This window comes from Ochlerotatus camptorhynchus, unplaced genomic scaffold (assembly GCF_037179485.1).
Source record: "Ochlerotatus camptorhynchus isolate MF236.1 unplaced genomic scaffold, CSIRO-AGI_Acam_v1.1 ptg000433l, whole genome shotgun sequence".
Lineage (NCBI taxonomy): Eukaryota > Metazoa > Arthropoda > Insecta > Diptera > Culicidae > Ochlerotatus > Ochlerotatus camptorhynchus.
The window spans coordinates 444,274-465,231 of NW_027040919.1; the positions used below are offsets into that span (position 1 = coordinate 444,274).

Below are 20,958 nucleotides of genomic sequence, written 5' to 3' on the forward strand. Positions count from 1 at the left end.
CTAAAATTGACGACTTATTCTTGACTGCTGTTGAGTCCAACTACGATGCAATAGTTCTTACCGAGACCTGGCTAGATGATCGAATTCACTCAGCACAATTATTTGGCAGTAGGTTCTCAGTTTTTCGTAATGACCGTAACCGGATGAACAGTGCCAAATCACGCGGTGGTGGCGTCTTGATTGCGGTTTCCAAACGACTGAACTGTTGCCTCGATCCTGCTCCGGTTAGTACTTCTCTTGAGCAGTTATGGGTGAAGATTACGACGTCACACAACATGATAAGCATCGGCGTTATGTACCTTCCTCCTGACCGTAAATCTAATTTGAGCTGCGTTGAGAACCTATATCAGTTCCATTGGTGCTGTATTGTCCCGATTACATCACAACGATCTAGCTCTGCTATTTGGCGACTGTAACCAGTCTGGGCTTGTTTGGAATATTTCCGCGAATGATCATCCAACCATTGACATTCTTCGGTCGTACATGCCTGCTTCCTGCTGTGCTCTTTTGGATGGTTTACTGTTTGGTGTACCAAACAGAAACTCTCGGCTGCTTGATCTTGTGTTGGTGAACGAAGCCGCCGCACTAGAGTGCAGTGTCGCTGAGGCATCTGAGCCTCTGATACATCTAGACGCCGATCATCCAGCGTTGGAAGCATTTATCAATCGATCAGTTCCTGTTCTCTAAGAAAACACCGTTGATGTACAAAGCCTGGACTTTCGTAGAACTGACTACGTCGCATTGAATCACTCACTGGCCCAGGTAGATTAGCAGTCGCTTGACTTGTGTTCGTCCACTGATGAAGCCGTTAACTATTTCGACGAAGTTGTTAGCCGATTAATAATGGATTGTGTGCCTCTGAGGAGACCTGCTCCAAAACCTGCATGGTCCAATGCTCGATTACAACACTTGAAGCGTGTGAGATCGAAGGCTCTTCGAAAATACAGCCAGTCCCGTTATCCATTCACCAAGCGATTATTTTCGTTAGCAAGTAATTGCTACCGAATGTACAACCGTTTTCTATACAAGAAGTACTCAAGACGTATGCAGACCAATCTCCGGCGTAATCCTAAGGTATTCTGGACGTTTGTGAAGACAAAAAGGAAAGAGGATGGGCTACCGGTTGAGATTCATCTAAGCGATAAAAGAGCCAACACTTCTTTAGAGAAATGTAACCTCTTGGCTGAGCATTTCAAGAGTGTTTTCAACGATTCAACGGCATCGTTAAGTCAAGTTGCTGAAGGGATCAGAGATACTCTCAGTGACGCGTTCAGCTTTGATATTTTCACGGTCATATTGGACCTCGTCGACTCTGCCATCCAGAAGCTGAAATTCTCGAGCGCTGTTGGGCCTGACGGCATTCCATCGTCCATACTCAAAAGATGCTCAACAGAGCTTCCTCTCCGCTTTCAAAGCTGTTCAATATTTCGTTACAACAAGGTGTATTTCCCTCTCGTTGGAAATCTTCGTTCATGTTCCCAATTTTCAAGAAAGGAGACAAACAAAATGTGGAGAATTACTGAGGACACTTTGTGCCTGCTAGAAAGTATTCGAGATAATCATTTTTTTTCCTTTGGTTTGTTTTCCGTCGATCTTGTTTTCCGTGCTGAGCACCAATGCTACCGACGCGCCAGGAAGGCAGCTCCCACACCTGGACCCTACCTATCGACCCATCACAACTCATGAACCGGGGACCTCAGAACATCCCGGCGGCGCCGACTGGGATTGAACCCAGGCCTGCTGGGGTGAGAGGTAATCACGCTTACCACTACACCACCGGCGCCGTTGAGATAATCATCAACGACGCTTTATTTGCCAGCTGTAGAAACTACATTTCTCCTGACCAACATGGTTTCCACCCCAAACGTTCGGTCTCAACAAACCTCGCTCCTTTCATTTCCCTATGCCTACGGAATATGGAGGCAGGGGCACAGGTGGACGTCGTATACACGGATCTCAAGGCTGCTTTCGACCGGGTTGATCATGCCATTCGAATTGCCAAACTCGAGAAGCTTGGTGTTTCTCATGGACTCACTCGTTGGTTTGAATCGTATCTTACCAATCGAGAGCTTTGTGTGAAAATCGGGTCTGATCAATCGGAATATTTTTCAAACAACTCAGGCGTTCCTCAAGGCAGCAATTGGGACCGCTGCTATTCTCCATATTCATTAACGAAATCGGTTTGATACTTCCAACTGGCTGCCGGTCATTCTATGCAGACGATGTCAAGATGTACGTGGTTGCAGCACCTGATCGATAATTTCGAAGAGTGGTGCTCTAGGAATTTTCTCACGTTGAATGTTCAAAAATGCAATATCATCACTTTCCATCGCAAGCTAAAACCTATTGCATTCAATTATACGATCGATAACCAACCTCTGCAGCGTGTGGACAACGTTCGTGATCTAGGAATTACACTTGATTCTGCTTTGACATTCAAGCTACATTACACGGATATCATAACCAAAGCTAACAGGCAACTCGGATTCATCTTTAAGATCTCTGATGAGTTTCGGGATCCTACCTGCATGACAGCTCTATATTGTTCTCTAGTGCGATCGATCTTGGAATTTGGTGTAGTAGTATGGTGTCCTTATGAAACAGTTTGGATAGCGAGGATCGAGTCTGTTCAGAGGATATTCGTTCGTTACGCTCTTCGCCACTTTCCTTGGTACGATCATACGAACCTTCCACCCTACGAAGATCGTTGCCAACTACTGGGTATTAAACTCTTGAACGAAGGCGGAAGATTAACCAGGCAGTTTTTGCAGCAAAAGTGTTGATAAGCTAAATCGACTCTCCCGGGATTTTGGCTGAATTCGATATCTATGCACCTGAACGAGTTCTACGATCGAGAAGTTTCCTGCATCTCGGACCCCGTGCAGCTAATTACGGATTACATGATCCAATACGGTTCATGTCTGCCCGTTTCAATGAATTCTATGTTTTTTTTCGATTTCAACTGCACAGTGGAAACATTTCGTCAACGGATTCAACGTAGTCTGCTGGATAGGTGACGATACGGTTCGACACATTCAACTGTTTTCAATTAGCAAATTGTTGCAAGACGGTGAGTAGCTGTCCATTAATGTACATCTGATGAATTTTGCTAAATGTTTCCTTTTTTGTTCCCGCTCAACTCTGCGATGACGGCCTCGACTGATGCAAGGACAACTCCATGCCATAGGACGAGGCTATTTTTTTTTATGATGAAGACCATAGTATTATTATTATTATTCGGTGTTTATTTTTATAATTGATGTGTTATTCTGTCCTTTTTATATTGTCCCTTGTATTTTGAAAAGATATGGGGTTTTGACGCCTATTGCGCAAATATTTACCAAATAGGCTTTTCCTCATCAATCTTCATTTAGACAACGAAAGTTCGATGAAGAGAATAATAAATAAATAAATAAATAAATGAAAACCATATAAAAGCGAATAAAAAATCAACCTTCTAACGCGATGTTAAATAGCAGACACGAAAGTCATAGGGACTCGAGTGTCCCGATACTGGAACAACGCACATCATTCGATCCATCGTCGCCTTGACCAATCGCATCAGTTTATCCGGAAATCCGTACTCATGCATAATTTGCCATTTCGATCGATTGTGTCGTATGCGGATTTGAAATCGATGAACAAATGATGTGTGGGTACGTTGTGTTCGCGGCATTTCTGCAGAACCTGTCGAATCGCGAAAATTTGTTCCGTGGTAGCGCGGACACCCTTGGTATTGTCCCACGAACTCTCAAGCGGTCACTCCTCCGGTAATATCTCCTCCTCACAAATCTTGGCAATTACCGAGTGCAATGCTCTAGCCAGTGCTTCACCACCGTATTTTAGTAGCTCACATGGTAGTTGATCTACACCAGTTGTTTTGTTGTTTTCAACCGACCGATCCCCTCCTTAACTTCTTGAGTTCAGGCCAGTAGTAGCCTGTCGTCTTCTGCGCATGCTTTCAGGTTTGTTGCCGTGCCACCTTTGTGTTCTGCTGCATCACCGTTGAGGTGCTCGTCATAGTACTGCTTCCACCTCTACAATCACCCCATACTCGTTCGTGAGAAGGTTGCCGTCCAAGTCCTTGCACATATAACTCGGTCTTCCTTAGAAAAACCAAGTTTTGTCTGTCCCGCGCTTGTCTGTATCGCTCCACATTCAATCTCGTGCGGTGTTGCAGCATTCTAATCTAATCTGATCCTAATCTGCACCACAGAGAACAGACATGGAGGCTCGAACAAAATTTCTCTAAAAACTTGTGTAAAGATTCCTATTCGACTTAAGCGCCACTAACGGCGACTTCCCCACTTAAAAACCCTCTTTGACAACATGATGGCGCTGGCGTTGCACAAATTACACTAGACACTAAGTGCTAGTAGCGCCAAGTGGCAATTTTCAACAGAAAATTTATCGATACTAGCGCCAAATTGGTCGAAAGTGGAAAATTTAGAGAGAAAATCAGGAGATGCTAACACCACGTAACGGTGACGTTCCCACTTATTTTACACAAGTTTCTGACCGAGCTTCAACGTCTGTTCTCTGTGTCTGCACTGCGATACGTGCGAACGTTGATAATGTCAGAGAAGAATTTCCCGTCGATTAGAACGTGATCGATTTGGTTTTCTGTGTGTTGATCAGGTGATTTCCAGGTGGCTTTGTGGATATCCTTACGGGGAAAAAAGGGACTTCGGGCTACCATACCACGGGAGGCAGGCTGTTTGGCGCGATTGCTGATCTGTACATTACATCCCATCCTACCTGAGCGTTCATATTGCCGATGACGATTTTGACGTCCCGTTGCGAACAGCCGTCGTACCATTGCTTCAGCTCCTGTCGTCGGTAGTTGAAAAAACGACCCTTAATCCTCAGCTCGCGTTGATCAACTGTCAACCAATCAAGCGCATCTTACCCAGCACTGCAAAGCCGGTTCTCAGCTCGTTGGTGGTGCCATAGCAGCTCGATTACCGCTTTTCCATACCTTTTGTCCCATCGAGCAAAGTTCCTTTCTCGATTTTGTGTGGTTGAAAATCGTCATAGATTAACCTATCGCAACCCGGGATGCCGAGCGATTTGCAGTTCCATCTTCCGAGTTTCCAATCGTATTTCTTATTCAGTCGCGTAGGTCTGTGTCGATTATTGCGATCCGTATTTCTTTCTTCAGTATTTGCAATTTTATATTTTTTCCAGGGCGGTTTGTTGGCCCTGCCGTAACCCACTGTCCCGAAGCGGGACCGTCGTGCACAGCTCTGTTTAGAGTCCCACGCTGGCACTAGGACGGTGATCAACCGCTCCTAACATGGAGAACAGACGCCGTTTTTAGCCGCACCTCCATGGTGAAAGACGCTCGGGTTTGGTGAAGCATTTCCTCTATTACCGTACTATGGTTACCGTGCCTGTGTTCACGTCGCACCTCTTCACTTTGCTATTGCCGGACTGGCAACATTGCCCAGGTTACATTAAAGTTAGTTTTTTAAAATGAGTTTTTCTTTTTCAAAAGAAAAAAAATGTTGTTACAGTCCACTGACCGCTTAACAGCTTAATATTAATCAAACCGCGCGAACTTTAAATTTAAAACACGCCAAATTCGCACCAGAACATATGTGATAAGCAAATCCGCGCCATAAGAAGTCCGATAACAAATCCGCGAAAATCGCAAAAATCACGGAATCCGTGTTGTCATAACAACCCTATATATGTTCGTAATTGAACGGCAAATGACTGGTATAATGCACACTATTACACTATTGTGGTCCAGAATGAGAATTTAGCAAGGCTCTTGTCTTATGTTTTGGTGGGTTCTGTTCGATCTGGTTCATCATGCCTAAGAGATACAGATTTGAGTTATTCACAAAAATTGTAGCTGATATCAAAACCTACAAAATAGCGAGATGGACCAGTCATGGTCTTAGCCACAGGACTGCAACGTCTGTCATCTGCGAACAACTCGAGTGAAGCCAAATTTTTCTGGTTTCTAATTTGACAGCTCATCCTTTTCCTCTATGATTAAGCTTGGTGCATGTCCTGCCGCGTTGCGGAAAATAGATAGAGTTTTTGAAATAACGTTATAGGAAAGCATGATTCACGCAAATTGTGCTCGTCAATTCGAAAACAACTAAATCTTGTTGTATTGTCCATTGCGGGAAAGTAAGAATGGCTTTGAAGGCATTACATTTGTTGCCACCTTGCCGCATTTAATGTTACATGGTTGGAGCTTAAATATGTTATGCATCACCAGCGCTGCTGATGTTTTCGGCAGTTTCAAGAACTGGATTGCATTGCAGGGCGTTGGTCTTAGCCTGTCTAAGGTTCTAATGGATTATTTTAACTTATGGTTAAAATTTGACAGATGAAAAGTTATCGATTCTAGATAGAGCTGGAATTAGGGCGTAACAGCTTTTGTAAACAATAACTTCTCTCGTTGATTTCTCGGAAGTCATGGCTCTCCCTGGCAAATCGACATCACCATCGAGTAGAGGAAGACTTCTCTTACCTGATGGATACGTTGGTTTGTGTAGGCGTGCCTTGAATTTGGAGAAATAAACAAGAGAAGTTCATTGTTTACAAAGGCTGTTACGCCCCAATTCCAGCTCTATCTAGGATTAACCCTGCTATCCGAGCATAGTTATTTCTGACAGACAAGATGTTAAATTTTGACAACCGTGGCTGAGTTCTTCTCATGAACCGGTCGATCGACAGCACAGGGATTTTCGAACATAGAAAATAACTTTCGAAATGTCACTTTTAACCACAAGTTTAATTATTAAACTCGGCAAATGGTTCACAGCCTAAAAAGACAAAATTTTAATCCAAAGAAAAAAACAAAAGCTTCATAGGGGAAATGGATGTAATGTTGGCCTAAATGCCCCTAATTTGGGCTCATATATAAATTCAGCAATCGACTAAATTGTCAATAACGACCAAAAATATCCATTATAATTGATAAATAGCAGATTTTTAGCGATGGGTCCAATCTTAGATCCATAAGCCAACATTAGAGCCATTTCCCCTACTTCTTTTTACGGAATTCTGTTGATGAAAAAAATGCATGAAATGAATGTAAATGATACTCTGGAGCACCATGCCTTTTTTGACATGGTGAGCTAAAACTTTTTGAAATTACAACCGATTTTTGTAAACTGTACTAGTTCTCAAAAAAAAAAATCAGTCCCAATATGTCAAGATACTCCCAAGATACTGGTTTTTTAAATTGATTTTGCCAAAACCCTCTGGGCGGGAAAGGGTTAAATCACCGAATGGTTTTGTAAGTTTGCGTGGGTGCATTTTGATTCTGCGTAATTCCGGACTGATTCATGACTAGGCCATACATGTTTTTGTAAACAAACAAGTCAATTGCCGATTTCTTGCAAATAAAAGCTCTATCTTGGAAACTAACATCAGAAATAAATAGTAGTTGGTAGTATTTTTTGCGATATTGAGCTTTTATCCACGAGAAATCGGTGTTGGATCTGTTTGTTCACAAAAGCATGTACGCCCTAATAACGAATCAATCCGTAATGATTAACCCCGTCGTTCCCTATTTTGCGTACTGCTTGCACATCGGAGCAGACAAGCAAATCAGCAAGCGAGCACACACAGCACCACAGCTCAAAAGCAAGAACGATCAAACTCTCATGGAGGAGCAACAAGAGGAGATCCACGGAGGAAGCAACGAAGCGAGCGCGGTAAGGAAGGCTGCCGTCGTCGTCGTTGTCCGTATACGTAGTGCGCTGAAACCTTCATCTCAGCTGTGTCCAGAATTATCATTTTCAGGACCCATAGCTTCAATTTGTTGCTCCTGCTATCGGCACCGATTTCCACTCGGATGCATTTTACCGCGGGTCACCACAAAAATAGCTATTTGGTAATGGGAGGAAAGTTTTTCTTCGTTTATTTCCACCCTTTCCGAGTTCCCACACATAGCACTTACAGATTTTCGATGGTGTCTTTCGGGCTGCTGCTAAGGCCATAATCTACTCCGCACAGACGGGGGTGTTGAGTGAAAAGGCAATCCAGATATCACTGTTGTCACAATCACTAAATCGGGGGTTTTCTACACTGTGAACGGTATCCGTTCTTCATTCGCGTGGCCGGATTCGGGCGGAACGATGGGGACACTACTTTTCGGCTCAAAATTTTCACTTCACGTACGAACTTTTGTGATTTTTATTTTTTTCCACTTGCACCAGAGCAGTCTTCTCTTCTTTTGATGGCTACTGCTTCTTTTGCTTGTTCTTTTCTGTGGTGATCGCACGGTTGACAGTTACGCATCAGAGAGGATTTCAACCGGAGGGTCGAAACATCGCAAGTCGACATTCGTAAAGTTGCTGTTATTTTCGTTATTTTACGGTCGAAATGTGGGGTATCTCACGGTAACCGCAAATAAATACTAAATAAAGGCTATAAATTACTCAATAACGCCTATAAAGTGTACATTTCGAGGGAATAAATAAAACGAGTAAATTCGGATGATTGCATACAGGGATGATAAATACAATTGGGGATTTTTTTAAGTATCGGTTTGGGCCGAAGGTTCTCAGAATGCTATGAAATTTCGTACATATGTAGAGTTTATGATCAAATGGACGAAACAAAAATTCAAATAATAATTTTCCCGGAAAACAGTTGAAGTTTCTTCGGATTTTCCCCAAGTCCCTGGCAAGATGACAGATAACCTTAGTTTCACGTACCCACTTGCAAATAGTACATGTCGCCACACGACGGGATTGTGCTTCACCGCCGGAACGGTATTTCTCTATGGAAAACCAACTTTTTGTTTCACCATGTGTGGATGTCAAACAACAGACAAAAATGTCATGTGAAAAGAGCTAATTTATAATTTTCGTGGTGAAATGAAATAAATCCATACAAATTGAACCGAGTTTCATCTTCTTGTATCATCGAATGGCAATAAAAAATACTTCAGATTTCTTCAGTTAGTTTTTGATCTTGAATTTGATTATCCTTCAGAGGCTTGTCCTGACCCGTAAATTAAAAAAGGTTTACTTTCCCGTGTTTCTCTATGGGGTAAGTAAAGTAAATTGCTGAAATTGAAAATTAGTCAAATTACATGATATAATACATATTTAGCTTAATGCACTGTACTCTTTAAACTAGTACCTCAAATTGTACATTTTGCATTACTAGCTGCGTATACAGTATTTCCATAGAGGTAACTCTAAGACCAGAAGGTCCCGAAGAAACGTGCTCAACTTTTTGGCTGAGCTCTGATACTCCCTTCGGTCCCAAGCTAATCAATGTGCAACAACCCCAAATTCTAACATCAATCCTTATAGTGAATTATTCGTAATAATTCTATAGAATGTTAACATTAAATATCAATTGCAACAAGAATTGTATAACTCAACTAAACGCATAATTAACGTAAGTCACTTTGGCAAATTAGGTTTTATTTTCCCGCGCAATCTTTTGTGATCAATCTTTTCTAGATTAATCTCAAGCTCAATAAGTATAGGGGGATGCAACGCCCCATTTTCCGTAAACCCAAGATTCACTGACTCAGCGTAAACGTAAGCATAGAAAAGATTAGCAAATGAATAACCACCACACGCCAAACAGGTGGAAATGTTTTCATTCGGTTATGTAAACAAATAAACATTGAAGGGCAGCGTAACGTTCATAGTGGCGCTCCAAATGGGAACAAATAACAGGGCCATGCAGAGTAGCAAAATTAAATATCAATATAAACAAATGAAGACGCCAGAGTATATCGACGTTCGAACAGGGGACATGACTCATGAAAGAGACTAGAATATATGCTAATGAATTAATGAATGAACACTATGTACTAAGAATTAAGAGGCGGGTTCAAGTGACTTAAGAGAGGCGGTTTGGCCCGCTGAAAGCATGAGAGTACACATAGAGAGAGAGAGGAGTTGCATACAAGTTATGGCAAGAATTGTGGCTTGCTAGATACAGGTATGATTGAGAGGAAGGTTCTAGAAATAAAGAGAGTATAAGTAGTAAATGGTTAAGTACATGTGAGAAAAAGGAACCACTGTATCGTTGATTTTTATATGTACATACTGGAGAAAAACTATTGTGTAGAGTTTAAGTAACAAATTCATGTATAAAAGGTTTCGAAGAATAAAGAATCGGGGCAGTTGTTCTGATGAGTTTATTATCCGAGGTTTGCTAGGTGCGGACGAGCACAGTTCCAACCTCAGGATAACTGATTCATCAAAGAGCTTTTTCCATACAGTAGAAATGGAATTACACTGTTTTTCGTTTTACGGAGAAAGAAAGACCACGCGAGTTGTTGCTCTACGTTGGGCACTTCAACACGGGAGTGAAACATGGATGCGCAACGGAGTATGGGCGCTTCAAATGCACCCCTTGAAACATAGGAAAATTCACGAACCCTCCATTTAATCTGTCAAACTTTCATAACTAATCAAAACATAATAGTGTAGTACTAGAATGTCGGCTAGAATGGGGTACATTAATCAATTTGCTTGGAACCAATAGGCTAGGCAAGTAGTGAGCCAATTTAAAATCCGGTTGGTATCTCCCTACTCCGGCTCTCCTTTATTCGAAAGTACGGTCTCTTATGGAGCTTTTGTTTACATTGGTAACTTTGATTTGTATGGACTTGACAGTCAGATTATCAAGTTTGTCGGATTAGTGGGGGGATATTGTAATAAGTACGCTCTTACTCGCTACAAAACCATTATTTTTTTTGTGCATCATCGACGATAACAGTAATAGCAACAATCAATACGAAACTAACGATTTTAAATTGGCTCACCACTTTAGTAGCCTATTGGTCCCAGGCAAACGATTAACGTACCCTATTCTAGTCGAAATTCTAGTACTACGCAATGTTTGTTTTGATTCGCTATGAAAGTTTGACAGATAAAATGAGGGGTTATTGGTTTTTTCTATGTTTCGAGGGGTGAATCGATTAGCTTGGGACCGAAGAGAGTACCAGAGCTGAGCCAAAAAGTTGAGCACGTTATTTCGGGACCTTCTAGTCTTAGAGTTACCTCTATGGTAATAGCATAGAGGTAACTCTAAGACTAGAAGCTCCCGAAGAAACGTGCTCAACTTTTTGGCTCAGCTCTGGTACTCTCTTCGATCCCAAGCTAATCGATGCACCCCTCGAAACATAGGAAAATCCACTAACCCCTCATTTTATCTGTCAAACTTTCATGGCAAATCAAAACAAACATTGTTTAGTACTAGAATTTCGACTAGAATGGGATCCGTTAATCGATTTCCTTGGGACCAATAGGCTAATCAAGTAGTGAGCCAATTTAAAATCGTTAGTTTCCACCGGTTGGTAATAGCGTCGAAATCACCGATAGTATCCTCGCTCAATTATCATTTGTTTCGATAGCCCTTCTGAAACTTGTGAGTTTGACAGAACCACCAGCACCAAATTGTCGGGGTAGATTCACCGACGAACCGACATGCCACAGGAGCATTTCGTTTGTCCACAATTCAAATTGTCAAACGAGCGATTCGAACTTTCAAACGGGCGATCAGATCTCTCAAACGAAGTGAGACGCAAACCAAGGCAATATAAATTATACGTGGGTTCGTGTCCTTGCTCATGGTATGACGGGATCGGATGAGTAGATGTCGGTAGTGTTTAACGTATTTTAAATATGGCGTCTTGGGCACGAATTCAAAAATAGCTTGTATTAGCTGTCACGTCGGTTCATCGGTGGTACACTGGCAATATACTTTAGTTGTCAAGTTGCCCCCGGGTTGATTTCCCGGACAACACATACTTTGGAAATTCATAACTCATGAAACAAGCATTGTAAAAGAAATGTTCAATAGTACAATGATCGGCAAATTATCTCAGCAATCTATATAAAATATCTCGTTATTTTTGTAACGGGGATTGAACCGTAAAACAAAACTTTTACTGAAAATCCAGTTACAATCGACGAATAACCGACATTCAGTAAGTACAAACTGAGTTTCGGTAACGTTCGATGCAAAATACTGTACACAGAATAAACATTGACAGATTCTAAAGGGGTTAGAAGGAAAGGGGTGTAAGTGACTTTGATCGATTCTCTTCATCGATTTTCTGTTTCGTTAATAATTCAGCTGCAAACACATTCCTTGATTCGTGTGCCATTCTCGATGCTAGATGAGAAACTCCTTCATCAAAATATGTGGCAGAAATAACGCAAAATCTATATCAAGCTATATCAAAAGAGAAAGGCGATGAAGAGAATCGATCAAAGTCACTTACACCCTTTTCCTTTTAACCCCTCTTATATATTTGCTCATACACACGCTATTTTATGGTTACTGATTTTTGCGTCGAAAATCACTCAGTCCATCCTAAAGAGAAGTTACCCAAAAATGAGTAAACATGATTTTACTCAAATTTGAGTAAACGAGCCTACACTGAAACAAATCGACATGTACCGTTTATTGGATCCATCTTATAACATAGCAATGTCAGCAGATTTATTCATTCTATGTGATGATTGATAGATTCCATTGGATTATCACTTAAAAACTATGACTGCGATATGGAATGATTTCTATCGTAATTTCACATACTTAGTACTTGATAATACTTTGCTTCGAACGTGGTTAGCGAAGGTAAGAAGTATATGAATATTGTCTGATATATTTCATGGTGAAAAACTGTTAATATGTCATGGGTGGGAACAGACATCTAGAAACTAATGGAAAATCATATAAGTTTGCACTATAAGAAAATTCAGTAAAATATACCTGTTTTCATGATGAATATTGCTCACTAAAATATATATCTTATAAGATAATCATGTATATTTTATTGGAGTTGCTTTTACTGATTTTTGACGTTTGTTGATATGTCACGTGTAAATAGACATGTAGAAACTATTGGACTGTCATTTAACTTTGCAGTATAGGAAAACATGTATATCTCATTGTAATAGCTTGCTTTGATTTTTGACGTTTAAAGATTGTAAACAGATCTATCCCAATCATTAAATAGTCATATAGAAATGCCTTTTAAGAAATCCAACAGCAAGCATTTGTTTTTGCATGTTTTTCTGGGATGAATATCGCTCCCAATAAAATACATCTTACATGATTGTTCTTTATAAATTATTGAAACAATTTTCAACGATGTTAACGTACACTCATTAAAATGATTAGTTGAACTAAATACTACTAACAACAATGATACTGTATTGAATAATCTTTGTTTGTTATTGTTTCATATGATAATTGGTTCCAGAAAAGAATGTATTGAGATTGAAAAAAAAATGATTCTACTGTAATATTTACTTTGCTATGATTCTAATTGTAAGCCTTCGAACTTCATGAGCCAGTTCTATCAAATCATATAATTTAGTCGTTGATTTATTGCACACAGGTGCATTAAGAAAGATTTGAACAAACCACACCACTGAAACGGAACATAAATTTGTCAGTGCTATTTGTCTTCACTCTAGCAAAACGAGCATAAAGTTGCACTACATTCCATGTCGGGAGAGCTGTTCTTACTTCATGCTATTTGAACGAGCTCAATCTTGAAGTCAGCCGTGGCCCAGTGGAATCGAGTACAGACACCGAAAGCATCACACCTCAACAGATCTTGATCGAATCCCAAATCAGCTACAATAAAAAAAAAGGCACAACTGTGAAAGCTCCCACTGCCTGATGTTTATTTTTCGAATTTATTTTTAGAAATCGATTAAATATATGTGTCAAAAGAAGAAGTAAATTTCATGTTATTTTCACATAAACTTTACTTCGATTGATTTATGACACATATATTATATTGTGGTGAAAAGTATAGCTTATGCTTATGGGTTTCAAATCCATTTCAGTTAATTATTATAATTTGATCGATTTTCATTTATCATATGACGATCATATAAAAGTTACCAAATTATCAGCATTGTAAATGTATCAGATATTCATATAGAATTTACCTGACACATTTTCAATCATATCATTTTCAATGGATTATCTTATAGCGCAAATTTATTAGACTTCCACATAACAGGAATATGTCAAATTCGTTCAGTGTATGGAGGAAACTGGGTAACGGTTACTCAGATTATGACATTTGTCAACTGAGTAAACCTTACCCATATCGGTAGAAACGAATGAATGCCCCATGAATGCTTTATTAATAATTTGTTTCGTCCAGGAAGAATATTAAAAAATATTGTGAAAATGATAATTCTGTATTTATTGATACCAACGAACTATTTGTTAGAGTTGTATACGTAACCAACTAGCGACTGATAGCTTCCACCATCCATTTTATTACGTAGCTGCTCCATTTTCACTGTTTCACTTCTAAAAACTAATTTTAAACTCACTGCGCAAAGGGCTTAGGAACTTAGGAAAAATTGATATCAGAACCATTTACCCACAATCTGGGTAGATCCAACTCATTGCAATAAAACCAGTTTACTCATTTTTTGACAACTCCATACACATGCAAAAATGAGTGCGATCTACCCAGTCACTGAGTAGCCCACAAATAGCGTGCACAGGAAAAAAAAGTTGTTGAATATATTAAATATATTCAACAACTTTTTTTTCCTGTGCACGCTATTTGTGGGCTACTCAGTGACTGGGTAGATCGCACTCATTTTTGCATGTGTATGGAGTTGTCAAAAAATGAGTAAACTGGTTTTATTGCAATGAGTTGGATCTACCCAGATTGTGGGTAAATGGTTCTGATATCAATTGACAAGCTGAACATTGCATTAGGTCTTAAGTAACATTAACAGATTATCTTCGTCGACTTTCTCTTTGTATCCCCACGGCCATATTAAGACATTCCCAGGTATTTTCAGCACACAGATTGATAAAAGAAGCTTTTATCTAGCACGTAATACGACAAACACAACAAGAAACAGTTATGTGTTCAAGTTATTAACGAAGATAAAGTCGACGAAGAGAATCGATAAATGTTACTTAGGACCTAATGCAATGTTCAGCTTGATTTGCTTGCATCGAAAATTGGACTACTCAAAAATCAAAAAGTGTGATAAAAGCGCACATGTAGGTTAAATTATCTTCAGGTCTTCAGGGCACTTGTTGTTTGCTTCATAAGGAATAAGTGCACCCAAGGCACTTTTATCCAAGGTTGCAAAGACTCATTTCAGCTAAAACAATGTTTTTCTAAATTATGAAATAATTAGATGCCATAATCAAATTTTGAATTGGTAGGATACAAGAAGAGGTTGCAAAGAATGTGTTTGACATATTAAACCTGTTTATTTCACTTCATGAGAGTCACAATCAGCGATTTTTCACAAACTCACTCACTCACTCACTCAGCGATCAGCAAATCGCTGATTGTGACTCATAGAAAGCAAAATTTACAGGTTTTATGTTTCCAACGCATACTTTGTAACCTCTTCTTGTAAGTTACAAGTAAAACATGCCATCATACCATCTTTTGGTTTTATTATTTCGAAAAACATTATTTTAGCTGAAATGAGTCTTTGCAACCTTGCTTTTATCACACTTTTTAATTATAAAATAGGCGCTTCTTAGTCCAACTTGGTGTGAAATGCGCAAAATAACATCCAAACAGCTGCACAGAAGTCATTCCGCAGGGTGTGTAATATTACGTTGTATGATGTACATCGATTTTGCGAACAAAATTACATCCATTGATGTAATATTGTAGCTATTTTTTGCATCATTATTTCATACATCAGCTTGAATTACGTTGATGAATAATGCCCAGCAGAGAAGTCATCGGACCGGGAGGGTCCTGGTTTGTAGTTGCGTCTTTACCGACTGTTGTTAACCTTGTTTGGATGATATAAAAAAACGTTTGCTAGAGTCGTGTTGATTGACTCTGGTGTCGACATCAAAGCAGCCGGACATTCTTTATCAGGATTTAATCTGAGAATAATACCGGTTGTAGCTTACCGCCATAGGGTTAATTTTTAGAGAACATTACCCGCAGCTTGTGTCACTTTTTATCGAGTGGGTAAACAAAAAATTCATGTGCACTCCGAGGTGCACTCCTCTACGCAACTGAAAATAGTTTTATGTCGACCACTACACCGAAAATAGAGGATTTTTTTAAAACTTTATTAAATCTCTTTAACAAAGTTAAAAAAAAAATCCTCTATTTTCGGTGTAGTGGTCGACATAAAACTATTTTCAGTTGCGGGAATAAAACACAGAACATCGCCCAATATAGCATCTGACGTTTCTGGTGTTCGAGTTTATTTTATTGTTTACTTTTTTACACTTCACCAACGCCGGGGCTACGAAAAAATAACGAAATTCGTCTAAATTGTTTAACATGTTATATAAAGAATAATCTGACAAAATTACAGAATAAAAAATTGAGTGATACATGTGCTAATCATAAAAAATGCTCATCTTGAAAAATCGATCATGGTTCCTAAAAAAGGTGTCAATTCCAGCTGATCTACTGACTTCAACTCGGTGTGTTCATCACAAATTTCACCTGGAACAACCTAATTACGACACAGATTACCTACTAAATCCAACAAATGCTCCGCAAATTGAAGCAAACATCGAGCATCGTAAGGGGGTGGGAAATATTCACTTGGTTCATCAGTTAAGCAACCGATTAAAATCCCTACCATCAGGCAATGATAGCGAACGAAATCGTTTGAATAATCAACTGCAAGAAGAACTCCGAAAGATACCCAACAAAACTCATCCGGATGTGCTGGCACACGGAACACAACCCAAGGTGGTGCGGTACTACAATGACAAGCCCAACTTTGAGGGTAGAAAAGTGTTTGAATTTTCCGAAATGGCTAAAAAGTTGAACGTCTTTCGAATGGAGAAGCTTGGCAATTTCACGGGACACAAATCGTACTACCTTACTGGTGATTTGGTGGAATTGGTAAGATTATTAAGAATACATTAAATTGCAAGGATTGTGGTGTGCAATTATTGGTTGATATTACAGGAACAAGCTCTCATTCAGTATGCCGTTACAAAACTGATCGCGAATAAATTCAAACTGATCACAGTTCCGGATATTCTGCCAGCGAGGATTATTGAGAGCTGTGGTATGAATACTCACGGAGAGCGAAACCAGGTTTATAAGCTGAACAATCCACACGAAACATTGTGCCTTTCTGGGACATCGGAAATGGCTTTGGCTGGATACTTTGCAGGTACGATAACCGATGAAGATCAGCTTCCTTTGAAACTCACAGCCGTGAGTCGTTGTTTCCGAGCCGAGACATCTGCCCTACAGGAAGAGAAGGGAATCTATAGGGTACACCAGTTTACAAAAGTGGAAATGTTTTCCGTCTGCCGGCCGGACCAATCGGAAGCAATTCTAGAAGAGTTTAGAGATATTGAGGTGGGTCTATTTGATGCCCTGGGGTTGCATTTCCAACTGTTGGATATGCCTGCTTGTGAGCTGGGAGCTCCCGCGTATCGAAAGTACGACATCGAAGCGTGGATGCCCGGGCGAAGCATGTATGGGGAAATTTCCAGTTGCAGTGACTGCTCTGATTTTCAAGCAAGGCGATTAGGAATTCGCTACCGGTCGAAAACCGACAACGAGCGGCTCGACTACGCCCACACGGTCAACGGAACTGCATGTGCCATTCCACGGATGTTGATAGCCCTGCTGGAAAACTTCCAAAACCCAGACTACACCATAACGATTCCAGAACCGCTCCGACCATTCATGCGAGGAAAGGAACGAATCAGCAGGAAAAAACTGTTACCCGAACTGAAGCTAACCAAGCGGTTAGCTCAGGAGGAGATTTGCTAAGTCGAATCGAGTAGGAATACTATTCAGAGCGAAATAGTTAATAAAATCGTTGGTTAGAAACGCAGAACGTTTTGAACTTTGAAGAAACACTCCCAACTCACTACATTGTATCCCTCTTTGGAGGACTTTGCCCTCTTATGGACAAGAACCAAAGTACTGTACCATACTGTCCTAGAAAAAATCCAAAGAATCCAACAGAGCGTAAAATATTCGTATAATAATCTTCATCTTCTTTCTTCGGATGCGCGAATTGAAAAAAAAAAATCACATTCAATATCGTAAGGTACGCTTAAGATGTGCGTTTTTCGTTCGCATAAAAGTTCTGCGAAATTTGACATGGTTCAGTGGCTTGCGTACGTTCCCCCACGAAAGCCTAACCTACCTTCAGCGGTAGTCAATTAATGGAATAACCAAATGATGCATGACCTGCCCGCTAGTCTCGGGTCTTCTGGTCGGTTGCAAATGAGAAACTTAGGAGGAAAAAAAATCTATTCAACTGTCGTATGTCGCGTCAGTTTAAAAACTGTTGAATGAATCAGTGCGAGCGTTATCTTGAGAAATGATCTCATGTTTGATGAACCGTTGTACCGTTCAGCAGGTTCTAAGATAAAATGTTAGTCAAAATGATGGAATTGACAGAAATAACGGAATCGGGATATTACAAGGAAAAGTTATGAAGAACCGACTACTTTTTCGTTCTGATTCCTGATTAGAACTTTATAGGCTTGCCCTCAACTAACGTGTTCTTTGAGCACTTTCACAGTTGGGAACTAAATTCCTATATAATAAGTCTATGACCATACATTTTATGACTTCCAAGCATTCAGTATTCAGGCCCAATGCATCGGTACTTGATATTTTGTGGCGAAATAACAGCTTTTGACTGTCAGATTTAAAGCAACGTATCGAATGCGGAAGTGCGAGCCTTAAGGGTACCGCCCGCCTGTAAGGGTGGCTGCTGTTTGGTGCTTAGGAAATCTAAGAAGATTACCTCTCAGCCGCACCCTTAATTCGTATCAAGACACCAGCGACCGTCCAAGTCCAAGAAAAAGTCAAAAGTTAGGTAATAGGTTTAAATAAAAGATGCAGAAGGTCTGAAAATATTTCATCGACGAAAATTGAAAATTAAGTGTTTTTAACACCATCGTATTATCTGGTGTGGTAGAATTTCGAGCCAGTCTGTGATAACCACTACGAGCATCCTGGACACATTCTGGCCATTTTTCAGTACCTTAGGACCAAAAAAAGAGTGAGAGGCTTTCCATAAACTACGTACACAGTTGGGGGGGGGGTCGGCAATTATCCACGACCCCTATAAAATTATTTTGTGCGTGTGGACAATTGTCTACGCAGGGGGGGGGGGTCAATAATCCGAAGAAAAAAACTGTCTACGTAGTTAATGAACAGCCCCTAAACAGATTCGTTAAAAAGAATGTATATATGATTTGAAGATGAAATTATCCAAATAGGTGCCCACACAAGGGGCACGCACTAGTCTTTCAATACTACACAGCGTGCTGACCATATATTTAAAATCTTGCTTGTACTGCATTCATTACTTTAAATACAGTCTTAATTTCATTAAATAATTTAATTAATGTCCAAATTTTAAATTTGAATTATTTTTAATACATTTAAATTATTTTTCATTACATAAATTATCGTTAATTATTTGTTGATCACTTTCAATCGCGATACAAGTATTTAAATTCATTACTGTCTTCAAAGTATTTAAATTACAACGATGTATTTTAAATATCACACACTCATACCTGGAAGAGCGTGCCCCTCGTGCCCGCATGACTGCGATTTGTTAATCTGAAGCATGGGCATTCTATTAAGTTTATACTACCTATGATCGCATATCAGTCCCATATGGATTTTCGTCAATTTTGAGATAACAACGCTATCCACTATCAATTGGCATCTACTTTTATATTATGTCATAAAACTACGGGTTGATCCTGAAAAATGCGAAAACAACATCAAATCAGTTTGTCCCATCAAGCAAAATAATAGCTTATCAGTCTCATCCCGGAATTCACGCATCCATAAGTTCAAGTTCTGTTTTTCGAATTGCCATATTTTTCGCTGATATAACAAAACATGCAAGCAACAATGCAACTGATTTTAACTTGAAGAAATTACCAATCAATTAACTATGATTTTTTAAATATTTACGTGGGAATTGCACTTCGTGACTTCATCTATCATTTTCTCAATGCCTACTTTTTCCATATGGGACTAATATGGGATTATATGCAGTATAGGGAAAAATACGGCTTCAGCACTTCCGGAGTGATTTGAGATTTGGGCGTAATTGCTTTTGTAAACAAACACGTCAATTACTGTCTTCTTCTTCTTATTCGCATTTCAAGCTTATTGCTTAGTGCATATTATTGCTTATTGCGTGCTCTCAACTTAGTGTTCTAAATGCACTTCCACAGTTATTAATTGAGAGCTTTCGATGCCAATACCAATGCATGAATTTGTATATTGTGCGGGCACAATGATACTCTATGCCCAGGGAAGTCGAGAAAATTTCCAACCCGAAAGATTCCCTCGACCGGACCGGGAATCGAACCCGCCGCCTCCGGCTTGGTAAGACCGTGCCTTTACTGACTAGGCTATGAGGCCCCTTATTACCGTCAATTACTGATTTCTCTTGAATAAAAGCTCAATCTCACAAACAAACTGTACCGAATGCTAGAGGAATCATTCCTCTACCTCATAGTGTTATTACTTTTCGAGATTGAGCTTTTCTTCGCGAGAAATCGGTGATTGACGTGTCTGTTTACAAATGCAATTACGCCTAAATTTCAAATCACTCCGGACTTCTTTACCTATTATTTGGTACAAACAACGTAAATATTTACCTTTTTTGACAAAACCCAGGTAATCATGACGTTTGATTATTGAAAACAATATGAATGAAGAAAAGATACCAACTGCTGTCATGATTACCAGAGATTTGTCAATTAATGTAAATATTTACATCGATTGTATCGAAGAATTATTGTCGTCAGGGGACTAAAAAATGAAGTTATAGCAACAATCAATACGAAACTAACGATTTTAAATTGGCTCACCACTTTAGTAGCCTATTGGTCCCAAGCAAACGATTAACGTACCCTATTCTAGTTGAAATTCTATTACTACACTATGTTTGTTTTGATTCGCTATGAAAGTTTGACAGATAACATCAGGGGTGTGTGGATTCATGCAGA

The 20,958-nt window shown here is 39.7% G+C and overlaps 2 protein-coding genes across 2 annotated transcripts in view; one reads left to right on the forward strand and one right to left on the reverse strand.

The window, feature by feature from the left end:
- kat80 (katanin 80) overlaps positions 1-8,220 on the reverse strand; it is a 44,670-nt gene extending 36,450 nt beyond the window's left edge. The window contains exon 1 of the mRNA XM_065234369.1: positions 7,928-8,220. Coding sequence (XP_065090441.1) covers positions 7,928-7,967 — 40 coding nt within the window. The 5' untranslated portion in view covers positions 7,968-8,220. The remainder of the gene's footprint in view (positions 1-7,927) is intronic.
- An 8,048-nt stretch (positions 8,221-16,268) lies between these two features.
- SerRS-m (Seryl-tRNA synthetase, mitochondrial) lies at positions 16,269-17,791 on the forward strand. Its single transcript, XM_065234382.1, has 2 exons — positions 16,269-16,843; positions 16,910-17,791. Exons 1-2 carry the CDS (start codon positions 16,340-16,342, stop codon positions 17,729-17,731), a joined length of 1,326 nt encoding a protein of 441 aa, XP_065090454.1. The 5' UTR covers positions 16,269-16,339; the 3' UTR covers positions 17,732-17,791.
- Positions 17,792-20,958: the final 3,167 nt, after the last annotated feature.

Bases quoted from the DNA above. Each gene is read 5' to 3' on its own strand.
- SerRS-m (XM_065234382.1), top strand. From the start codon at position 16,340: ATGCTCATCTTGAAAAATCGATCATGGTTCCTAAAAAAGGTGTCAATT. The intron at 16,844-16,909 runs GTAAGATTATTA...TTGATATTACAG, and splicing joins CTGGTGATTTGGTGGAATTG to GAACAAGCTCTCATTCAGTA.